This window comes from Haliotis rufescens, unplaced genomic scaffold (assembly GCF_023055435.1).
Source record: "Haliotis rufescens isolate VD_foot unplaced genomic scaffold, xgHalRufe1.0.p SCAF_13, whole genome shotgun sequence".
In the NCBI taxonomy this organism is placed as follows: Eukaryota; Metazoa; Mollusca; class Gastropoda; order Lepetellida; family Haliotidae; genus Haliotis; species Haliotis rufescens.
Genome location: NW_025963813.1, coordinates 29,604,327 through 29,617,197, shown reverse-complemented (window position 1 = coordinate 29,617,197; position 12,871 = coordinate 29,604,327). Strand labels below are relative to the sequence as shown.

Below are 12,871 nucleotides of genomic sequence, written 5' to 3'. Positions count from 1 at the left end.
CTGTATGTTGTCACCATGGACCCTGTATGTTGTCACCACGGACCCTGTATGTTGTCACCACGGACCCTGTACGTACAATTGTCTCCACGGACCCTGTATGTTGTCACCATGGACCCTGTATGTTGTCACCACGGACCCTGTATGTTGTCACCATGGACCCTGTATGTTGTCTCCACGGACCCTGTATGTTGTCACCATGGACCCTGTATGTTGTCACCACGGACCCTGTATGTTGTCACCATGGACCCTGTATGTTGTCACCACGGACCCTGTATGTTGTCACCATGGACCCTGTATGTTGTCACCACGGACCCTGTATGTTGTCTCCACGGACCCTGTATGTTGTCACCATGGACCCTGTATGTTGTCACCATGGACCCTGTATGTTGTCACCACGGACCCTGTATGTTGTCACCACGGACCCTGTATGTTGTCTCCACGGACCCTGTATGTTGTCACCATGGACCCTGTATGTTGTCACCATGGACCCTGTATGTTGTCACCACGGACCCTGTATGTTGTCACCACGGACCCTGTATGTTGTCACCACGGACCCTGTATGTTGTCACCATGGACCCTGTATGTTGTCACCATGGACCCTGTATGTTGTCACCACGGACCCTGTATGTTGTCACCATGGACCCTGTATGTTGTCACCATGGAACCTGTATATAGTCACCATGGAACCTGTATATAGTCACCATGGACCCTTTATATAGTCACCATGAACCCTGTATACGGTCACCATGGACCCTGTATACGATCGCCATGGATCCTGTATATAGTCACCATGAACCCTGTATACGATCGCCATGGAACCTGTATATAGTCACCATGAACCCTGTATAGGGACACCATGGACCAAGTATATAGTCACCATGGACCAAGTATATAGTCACCATGGACCCTGTATATAGTCACCACGGACCCTGTATACAGTCACCATGGACCCCGTATGCAGTCACAAGTGACCCTGTATACAGTCACCATGGACCCTGTAAACAGTCACCATGGACCCTGTATGCAGTCACCATGGACCCTGTATGCAGTCACCATGGAACCTGTATGCAGTCACCATGGAACCTGTATGCTTCCCAAGCGGTCATTGTTACCTTGGACCTTGTATGATGTCAATCTTCGTAGTTGCCCCACCAAAGGAGAAACCGAAGTAATATTGCCGATCTGAACAACGCCTAAGTTTGTTACCTTTTTTAACTACTAATAATTCCTAACGAAAAAGTGATACATAATTAAGGTGTTGATTAAATGATCTACACCTTGACTTGATGTGGGAGCATGACAGTCGAGCAAATCTAAGAATATGGCGACAACCAGGTACCGATGGCATTACGTATAAACCATCCGCTGTTGATCTGTCTTACAGACCCTGATACAAATATATCAAATACAGCCCATGTAAGTCCATAATATTTGGCAAGTCTAGATTTCTGCTGTATCAAGAGTCTCTGGGCTCCTTTCTGTTAAATTTGTATTAAGATAATTTAACTATTTTTTTCTGTACGATATGTTGATTTCAAAGATTTTAAAACAACATAATGTCTTCCGTGAAGGAGGGAAACTTGCACAAAGCGATGATCGTAACTCCCATACTTTAACATTGGCTTACAATAGTCGTAGCGCTAAGATCGCTTTGTGCAAGTGGGCCCAGGTGGCCCAGTCGGCTATGTAGAGTTGCCTCCCCGAAACCTAAGATCGTAGGTTCGAATCCCGGTTCTCCCCGATTATTTTCCTAGGGCTGTCAGCACCATACCCGAGCACGTGGGTTTCACCAAAGTGGTAAACGTCTGAGACCTGCATCACTTCGGGCCTTCCTCCCACATCAAGCTGACATGCCGTGATATAACTGCAATACCGTTCAAAGCGGCGTTAAACCCAACTCACTCACTCCTTCAAAGAGCTATCGGACATTCTAAACAAAAGCCACAAAAACCTCTCCATGATAATAAAAAAATGCATTTACGATGCCAGCCATGTCCATTCTTTCTATCTTCCCTGATCATTTACATCCGGGAATCTTAGCTGTGCAAACCATACGCTCTTGGTGAAGATTGCTAGCATTGCGAGGGATGAAACTTGTCAAGTCCTAAAATTACAAAATAAAACCTGTCCACACAAGGATCCCTCGTGAGTGATATTAATCCTGGGGGTGTCAAGGATTGGCAGTGTTTAGCTGGATCAACTCCAAAACTCTCACGTGTGCCGTCCCGCGGTGTCAAACCGACATCGCTCTCTTATAATCAGCATTCCGAAGTGTCAAAAAGAGCTTATATTCGACACTTCAAATTACAAGCACTCCTCACCTAAATCACTGATCCTATCGATATCAGGGGACGGCCTTCGTCTTGTGGGGGTGCGTGCAGTTTATACAAACACGAAACAGATTTAACATCAACAGCTTGCCGTGACCCGATCCTCCTGACCTCAGGTCATTTAGCACGCGGTTTAAACTGGACTGACATGTTTTGTGCGCGTTTACTGAAACGCTGTTTGTTGGGGTATCGATGAACAGTTAACCGTTAATTTACCTGAATAGAATGACAACTCGGTGGTGTTCCAAGCGTTATGGCGTCTGTGAGGAAATTTGGAGATAGTGTTCCTATTAATTATAGCAAATATCCAGTGTCGAAAATTATACCGGGCAGATATTTGTAAACATTAAATTGACAACATAAACATCTTCTCCTGTCAATACAGGTGTTTCACAATTGAAAGAGGTGTCTGAACGACCTGAAGAAGGTCCTGGAGATATTCATCAGTGTGCGCGCGTTTCGGAAGCCATCGCGAATATCTAGACGTAGTCCCGCACCATGACTGTGGAATATATTAATTTTATGAATTTTTTTATATATTTTTGTTTGGAAGGATTACATGTATCAATCACTGGATTGTCTGGTCCAGACTTGATTATTTACAGACCGCCGTCATATTGCTGGAATATTGCCAAGTGCGGCGTTAAACAAACAAACAAACAAACAAACATATATCCAAAAGATATACGTAACACTTATTCGATAATCCGGAAAATCATTAATCCCAACCATTTCACTTTGATTTGACTGTCACATCTTGTAACGTCTTCGACAGCGACATTTAACTGAACATGTCAATTTTGGTAGGACTTTATTTGCTATTAAAAGTGTACAGTGTCATGCATTTCGTTTCTATTTACACAATTGGAATAAACTCAGAAGCTTATTATTCAATTACATCAAGTGGATCGCTCGAAAATAACAATTATCATACACATTGACTTTATATTGTGATAATTAATACTGAATACTGAAAACCTACATGTAAATAAAGTTAAATATTCGATAGGCAGTAATCATGATAATTGCCGCTACAAAAACAGATCATTAAGAAGACGCGTGCGTTGACAAGCCTCGTGCTATGGTCTCAATACCCCATAAAAAATAAGTAACTATTTTCGCAATATTTCAGTAAAACTTCTGCAGAGATACCAAGAAGTGACATATATGTACATGTATAGAATGGAATAGAATGGAATAGAACATAACATTATGCGAAACGAGCGAACTATTCGATTGTTGATCTAATCGACTGGCTCTTGAATGTCCATTCGTACATCTTGTGATGTGCATTATTAGTATGAAGGGATCCCGTAAATATAAGGCAAAACTAGCCAGATTTTCATGTGCTAACGTTTTGATAATATGACCCCTTACCCATGTCTCTCAAACATATCATATTCATGGTGTATTTATCTTCGAATACATAAAGGGGGCACGGGTGGCCAGTCGCCCCGATTATGTTTCTAGGTTTGTCAGCACCATACCCGTGCTCGTGGGTTTCACCAAAGTGGTGAACGTCTGAGACCTGCATCACTTCGGGCTTTCCTCCCACATCAAGCTGACACGCCGTGATATAACTGGAATACTGTTAAAAGCGGCGTTAAACCCAACTCACTCACTCGAATACATAAACATACGTTACGTCTCTGACGTGTCACCATGGCCGCCAAACTGGTGACCTTGACGTCTCCGGTCTTTCTTCCGCGCCATCACGCACGAAGACCCGTTGCTGTGCATTCTGTGAGTTTGAGCACGAGGTGGAAATGCCACTGTTATTACCAGGCACATCGTTACCAGAGGATGCCTCATCTTCAGAGTCCATTATAAACACCTCTGACTCTAAGGACAAGTCGTCGTCAGAGTCAGACATGTCGTAGTTGATGTCACGGTCCACGTCAAGCTTATTCGGCACATTTGATCCTTGATGACCAGGCGACGTTTCTGTCATGATGACGTCTTCGTCGTCCGCGGACATGTCGGAATCAGTGGAGGATTGTCCGGAATATGCCGAGCATACAGACCCATATCGCCTTGTTCTAGAAGCAGGGTGTTTTTCTTCTACACCCTCCCTGCTGCAGGCGCCACGACTCGCCCTTACGACGTCCGTGCTTACCATCCTGTTTGGCAACCGTGATGAAACTCCTTGTGATAGGTGCTCTTGCTTCCTACGCCAGTTAAAAAACTGCGTTTTATTAAATGATTGCTGTGTAGTTTGGGTAGAATGTGTGTCTACTGACGTCGAGAGGCAAGAAGATGGCGGTTTGATGAGTGTCATGTAATGACCTTGAACTTTGACCTTGCCCTTTGATAATGTATCTGGCAACGTCATATTTTTAATGACAGCTACTGTAGATTGATGAACTGCATCTGTCTTAATGGATGATGATAATGATGATGATGATGAGGATGAGGAGGAGGAGGTCAACGATGATGAGGAAGAGGCGCTAGACAATAGTGACGCTGATGCATATGTACCCTTCTTCGTCATAATCGATGTGGGTTTTTGATGTGCAAGATTCGGTCTAATACCTCCAACCATCTGGATCCCTAATGGCTGTGAAGGACTAGCGTATATGGATTTTGTTGCTGAGGTCTCGGTCACCATCGAGACCCCCGAACCTGATGTGGATGGTGTGGCATCTCCTTGAGACGTGCTTGAGACAGGAGTCTTCATGGCCTTGACCTTGCTTTTGATATTTGCAGTGAGGGTGAAGAGATGCTGGATAATTTGAGTCAGTCTGGTGTCCTCGACCTTGTCGTGAAGGAATGAGGTCACCTCGTTCACACATCGTAGGTACCCAGCCTTGAAACGTTCATCGCCAGCACCTGAAAAGAGGAGGACGTTACTCAACGTGCACTGTGCTGTTGCGATGACACACATATATATTGTTTGTTTGTTGTGTAACGCCGCACTCAGCAATATTCCAGCTATATAACGGCGGTCTGTAAATAATCGAATCCGGACCAGACAATCCAGTGATGACATCATGAGCATCGATCTACGCAACTGGGATACGATGACATGCATCAACCAAGTCAGCGAACCTGACCACCCGATCCCGTTAGTCGCCTCTTACGACATGCATAGTCGCCTTTTACGGCAAGCATGGGTTAGTGAAGACATATTCTACCCCGGGTCTTCACGGGTCACATATATGTAGACATACAGTTTGTGAAAATAAAATGCATCGTCAAGAACAAGATTTAATTCCTCTTTAAAGAGTTGCAGTGTGCATTTACCGGAATCTATTTGTCATTGAGTTTTATGTCAGAGCAATAAACATTCACGTGTTTCATAGGAACAAAACGACATGCGTTTTCCCCGCAGCGCAATTTTCTTTCTTCGTGTATTTAAATAGCACACACTTTCATTTACAATTTTCAGTAATGCTGTTCTAATTAACAACCGACTCTGTGGTCTCGTGGACAGAGCGTCTGATCGGAGAGGAAGGTCTGGGGTTCGACGCCCGGTCACGTCATACCAAAATACTTTAAAAGATATTATCTGTTGTTATCCTGTCTGACGTTCTGTATTGCGGGGATAAAACAAGGACTAGTCAGTTCGGAGCCTGTATACTGTATTTGAGTGGGGTCCCGTGTTAAGCTGAGGCATGGTGTCTCAGTTAAACCAACTCACTTAGTCTCACAGGCCTAAGGGACCCAACTCTGAACAGCAAACCCCAGGGCCTTAAACGACTAGGCACCCCGTGGTCCCCTATTGACATAAGCTGTATGTCATACGTACTTATCTGGCCATTGAGTGTCTTGGCCTGCAGATAATCCACTGTTAGTTCCAGTATGCGAGCTTTATCAAGTCGGGGCAACTGAAAAGAAAGCAGAGTCATTGATTTTGAACAGAAAAACTTTGAAGCATCAAATTTATATTTCCATTTTTAAAAAGTCATAATTATTGCCTATTAGTTTGTGTTCCTCATACATAGTGTTCAAAACTAACAATGCATTACATATGAATATACGCTTGGCGTCGTTTTGTTATTTTTTTAAAAGACGAGGTTAATAAATTTAGTAACAAGGTATTGTGATTTGAGTACATCATAAAATCATCTGACTAGGAAATATATGGTTTTAAATGGCTCCCTCGAATTATTAGCCTTATACACACTGTACTAAATCCTAACAGTGTTTTCGTTCCGATAGTGTTATTCTCGGGGTAAAATACTCGACTCGACTCACAATACCACCGTTGTTGTCGACGATGACGTCTTTGAGTTGTTCAAGACTTCTGTTGATCCTCGCCCGGCGCTTCCTCTCCATCAATGGCTTTTGACGGCGCTGAAATAGAGCCGGGATAATAATAATAATAATAACAACAACAACAACAGTAATAATAATAAAAATAATAATAATAATAATGTGCGATGCTACAATGCTACCATTTCATCCTACCGGGTACCCATTCACTGCTGGGTGAACAGAGAGATATTTCGAACAAAGTCACAATTTATCCTCCATGATCCAGTGTATTTTTTTTTTATATCTCAAATCTATTATATATAATATATACCCGTGACCCATCCGCCACCATAGATTCGTTTTGTGCCCGATTCGTTTCGCACGACGATAAAATAGGCGTCCAATGAAATCGTTCTACTGAGCGAGAAACTTTCTGTGCCCAATAACAGATAGGAACGATGGAGGTGGTGACATTGCTTGAAAAACAAAGCTATGGTGGTGAATGGGTCGAGAGTACATGTAACAGAATGGAGATAAAATACACTGGATAATCGAGGATGGAAGCCAGTAGATGTTGTTGTTGTTGTTGTTGTTGGTTTGGGGGGGGGGGGGGGGGGGGGGGGGCAAAAATAAGATGTCTAAGATACCCATTAGCAGTTGAGTTGTTTATGATACGAATTTGTTTTGAAATTTTAAAAGTTTTAAACCAAATTATATTTTACCAATAAAACCATGTAGAAGTATTCTTTGGGTGCGGACTAAGCACCAGCATAGTTATATTTTTATGTAATATCGCTAACTTAAAATATTTCAAATTGAAAATCAAACATATGATAAAATCAGCTGAGAGGAATAGTTTCTTTTGTTCCTCAGTATATAAGCCAAGAATGATAGACATTTGATATCTAAAGGTATTTCACAACCAGATACACTGTTTAAAGACTTCAACTATCCCTAACAAGTTTCGATATCCGCTATAATAACATAAACTGCATGGCAAAAGTATGTTTACACCCATGTGTGATTGTGGCTAAACATGAAACAAACGAAATGGTGTTTCGATGGTTGGTGTATACGATACGGGGTTGTTTGTTTGTTTATTTGTTGTTTAACACCGCACTCAGCAATATTCCAGCTATATGACGGCGGTCTGTAAATAATCGTGTATGGACCAGACAATCTAGTGGTTGATATCATGAGCATCTATCCACACAATTGGGATCGATGACATGCACCAACCAAGTCAGCGAGCCTGACCACCCGATCCCGTTAGTCGCCTCTTACGACAAGCATGGTCGCCTCTTACCTACGACAAGCATGGTCGCCTTTTACGACAAGCATGGGTTGATGAAGACCTATTTTATCCCGGATCATCACGGGTCGGGATGCAGAAGGAGGGGTTACTTCTGGTTGAACTGTCAACTAATCAGCATCTCTACAGCCTTTCTGCACGTTTTCCTTAACTAGTTGTTAGGCTGAGGAAGCACTTGTTGATCGCAGCCCGATTAATACAATAATTAAAGACTATCCATGTATAGGGGACATTCACCGTGTAAAATCCCAAATGATTGGAATTCACCCTTTTTCAATCAATGCATTCAGGCACCAAAACACAGCTCCCTACAGGCGCCCCCTCCCATTTCTATACTCCCGTCACCCCTACGCTGGGGTGAGCCCCGCCCCACACGTAGCTCGGCTTAGCCGTTAACAGCCGATTGATGACGATTAATTACTAATCACGGAACAATTCCGACATTCATTCGGCGGCGCTCGTTTGATAGCATTGTAAATACCTCGGCATTGTAATTTAGTTTGGATAACGCCTCTAATTCTAAACAGACCAGGAGCAGTACAGCGGAAAATGGAATTGATGGTATCGTTGACTTGAGAAACAGTTTAGGTTGGGCTAATTATGGGGATCATGAGTGCAAGCGGTTTTATGTCGTGAGAAAGACGTTCGAGGTGGTATACTTCCTGTGCAATAAAATATATCATAATGAAATAAATTAGTTTAAATATTATTTGCGGCGAAACACCGAATTATTTTCATATAAAACAAGTAGATCAGTTTCTGAAAGCATATATAAAATAGTACATAAATTAAAGGAACTGAGCACCCCCATGGATTTATTCAGTATTTTTTAAATATTATTGGGAACTTTTCTAACTTTTCTAATCAAGCAAATTTTGAAAACTTGCCATAATTTTAATTTTCGTGTTAACTGCGGGCAGAATAAAGTTCACACTTTAAAATTGGATTTGAACAACATTATTAGAAACGTTATAACACGTCACCAGGCTGACCAGGCTTACCAGGCTTATTTATTTGTTTGTTGTTTAAAGCCGCACTCAGCAATATTTGACCTGTTGTGAGATACCCATTGATATGGAGCATGTAATATCGACTATGATCCCCGTATCAAATACATTGAAATTAAGCTACCTCCAAACATGATTGTGTACTTTCTTTTGTCAGGTAGTGTACATTGTATGCCATTAGTCAGGGTATATCCTATATAAAGGAAAACTGGATGTACTAATAAGATTGTTTAGCAACTCCTTAACAGCGAAACAAGTGATTTCGCATTGACTCTTTGTCACCTCGAAGTCTCTTGAATTATCGAACATATATCGAACTATCCGCAGTTCGACATAAGTGTTGAGAGGATTGCCTGCAATAGAGGGCTTGCGATCCTTAGTGGAGGATAGCGAACCAGTCTAGAGATAAGTCTGTTTGTTTTTTGTTGTTTAACGCCGCACTCAGCAATGTGTAACTAATCGAGTCCGGACCAGACAATCCAGTGAATGACATCATGAGCATCGATCTAGGTAATTGGGACACGATGACATGCATCAACCAAGTCAGCGAGCCTGACCACCCAATCCCGTTAGTCGCCTCTTACGACAAGCATAGTCGCCCCTTTCGGCACGAATGGGTTGCTGAAAACCCAGAGATGAGTGGGATGTCAATATGTAACCCTACAAGGAGTCTGTCGAGTTCATAACGCTACACTGGACCACCCATTGGACCACCGAGTTGATCAAGATTAAAAGATGCAACATCGTGCATGTATATTCATGAATTGCAATGCGCCAATACACATTTAAACCCACAGTTTTACATACACATTTATGAAATAAACATGTTCATCTTTTGAAATGAGAGATGGAGTAGCATAATGGTTAAAGCTTTCACTTGTCACGCCGAAGGCCCTAGTTCGAAAGGGAAAATTGTGAAGCCCTTTTTTGGCTTCCCCATCAAGAAGAGCGAAAAACCCATCATCCGGACTGTATTTGTTCGAGTAAAACATTCCGGAATATAATTCTTCGAAAAAACTTTGTTCCCCAAAATTGGTACAGTTTGTGAAGCCCATTTCGGCTCTCCCCTGCCGTGGTATTGTTGGAATATTGCTAAGAGCGGCGTAAAACTCAACTCACTCACTTAGAATGAATTAGGGGTAAGGTGTCCGTGTATATAGGAAAGTGAACACGTCAGTACTATTTAAGGCTTTCAGACAAGGTCTCACTGTACATATATTTGTTTGTTTGTTGGTTGGTTGGTTGGTTTCTTTGTTTAATTTAACACCGCACTCAGCAATATTCAAGCTATATGACGGCGGTTTGTAAATAATCGACACTGATTGATATCACGAGCATCGATCTACGTAATTGGGATACGATGACATGCATCAAACCCAATCACCGAGTCTGACCCACGCGCCCGTGTAGTCGCCTCTCACGACCCACACAGGTTGCTGGGGACCTAGTCTTATCCGGAACCCCCACGGGACACTGTACATATGTTAGGCGTGATGCCAATACACTGTCTGTCTGTCTGTCTGTCTGTCTGTCTCCTTAGAGTGGCATAAGTCATTAATGAGCATGACCACCAACCAATATTAATATGTCGAGCCATGCTCTGTGTTACGTAACCAGCTAAACACTAAAGAGGCCCGTCGAGATTGAAATATTTTGAGTAAATGAAATTTATCAAAGCCTTTTCTTTTTGCGCGCCCTATCAGAATGTACTGTTAATGCCCCTTTCACGTCTGAAAACATTTTGAACTGTAATTCAATAACAAAATCTTAAAATTTTAATTATCTCAAATAAAACTATTTCCTAATCACACTTAATATAAATGAAAAGCGAAATTTCTTTTGCAAGTGTTCGTTAATTCTCATTTGTGCACTAATTTTGAAACTCATTCCGATGCCATTTCTTTATTGAAATCAGGAAATCGATATATCACGTATAATCTGGAGTGTTGCTAGATCTTTGTTTCGAGAAATAAAGAAATATCACATAAATTATTGCATCAGCATTCTGTAAGGCGAGGAAGACGTATTGGGATTATTGTCAATGAACATTTTCATCTAGTAAAATGACAAAATATATATTTTTATAGTCGCTGTGGCTACGAGTGAAAATGTTATAGTCTGTTAAAAAGAAAAGCCAACTGTCATGTTTATTATGTATTTTTTTACGTAGCCTGGAAACCACAGCACCAGTGATGCAATCAGAGAGTTGTTCCGACAAAAGGTATTATTTGACTCGAGTGAAATATGGATTTCAGATTTTGAGATAAATACAGTATTTCATCACAAAATACGCCATGCGCACATCTTCCTTGTCTCGCTAATTCACACATGACTACACTGACTCTCATAAAATCGTTACCCTCTTTTCTTAATCCCTCTTCTTGATTCACTCAATACATATTTGCCCAACAACCGATTACATGTGATTAATTCAATAAAATGTTGGCTGTGTATAATCAGCTGCATTAAGGTATCTTTACAGATATGGATGTTGATTGTTCAAACAATTACGTCATAATGGCGGATAGGATGACGTCATACCTGACTTCGCACCTGTTTGCAGGTGTATAAATCATTAGCGGCAGGTAAATTCACCGACTGTCGACAGTTATGCACAGTCGTTTTGCGTCACATCAATTAGTTTTTCATGAAATGTAATAAACAAACTTTGTTCATCCAAATATGCATGCAAGTTATCATCCCTTTGAATATTAAACATAATTTTAGAAATGTACATCTAACTGCTTCAATATTTATGTCGTAATATATTAACCAGACATTATGCAGGTCGCTGACCGCAGATATAATAAAATAATAGTAATAATTATTATTAATATTTTATTATCTCTACCGATAGGTACACAGGAATTCAGCTCATGTGATTGCTAAAACACATTTTAATCATATTTCCACAGATGACGTGTTAATAACGGATTTTGCGAACATGGGGATAATGAAATGACGTCATTCGTGTAACAGTTGCAGGGAACAGTTTACACAATAATGTGATTTTTATCAATTCACGTAAATACCTCACTATTATAAACCATCACAGTATTCATACGCTCAACACGGGACAACATCGACACAGAAGAAGTCATGGTTATGCATATACATATGTTACATACCAAAAAACCATTATCAATTTAAAAAGAATACTCTTTAATATAAAATGTATTCATTATAGAAATGTAAAAATAAATTATTTTAACAAACCCATAATTTTATTCGCCAAAATAATATACAAGATACTTATTTTTATACTTTTAAAATTTCTTCATTTAAATAATAAATTTATAATTAAAGATAAACATTGCTTACACTACATGAAAAATAAACTAAAACTTACCCTCTCTGATTTTACTCCAGTCATGTTGAATTCTTGTTTCCCCTACTGAAGCGTATTACCCAAGCAAGCAGATTCCCTTGAGATCACAGCCGTCTTCTAGAACCACCAGTTGATCTAATAACCACAGACAGAATGGTCAGGTGCTATTGTCAGGCTATCAATACAAGCTGGACGCTCTGTCCGTCTCAGGTTGACCACACTGCCCTGCCCCGTCCTAACCCCTCCCAAGTCGGGAGTTATACCTGTGTTTCACGTGACCGGTCAAGCGTCCAGTATTGGCCAGTCGAACACGTGCTGTAGCGGTCGCGAGATTGCCTCGTGGGAATATTCCTCGTGCCCCGCTCGCGACATTGGCTCGTTCTTGTACATGTTTGATGTGCCACGGTATTAGACTATATATCCAGGGAGAACTTGATATCATAGCCTTGGGGTGTTTGCTAAATAGGCTGATACAAGTACAATATCTATAAAGAACATCACACACGATGTTTGAAAGAAATATCAATTTCAAGCCTGATGTTATTAACTGCCATGTAAAGGAAAGTAACACTCAAAAAATGAATTTGATCAACAAGTTATAGACTAACATCTAGTCTCTGAAATGAACATATTTAAAAAAAACAACATTTGTTAAATTATCTTAATAAAATATAATTAAATGGAGCCCCGGGACACC

The 12,871-nt window shown here is 41.0% G+C and overlaps 1 protein-coding gene across 1 annotated transcript; it reads right to left on the bottom strand.

The window, feature by feature from the left end:
- Positions 1–4,705: 4,705 nt before the first annotated feature.
- On the bottom strand, positions 4,706–12,219 carry LOC125378718 (enhancer of split m7 protein-like). The gene is made up of 5 exons (XM_048394661.1): positions 12,196–12,219; positions 6,528–6,626; positions 6,079–6,157; positions 4,870–5,159; positions 4,706–4,777 (listed from the first exon to the last, which is right to left on the bottom strand). The coding sequence occupies exons 1-5, from the start codon at positions 12,217–12,219 to the stop codon at positions 4,706–4,708; spliced, it is 564 nt and encodes a 187-aa protein (XP_048250618.1).
- Positions 12,220–12,871: the final 652 nt, after the last annotated feature.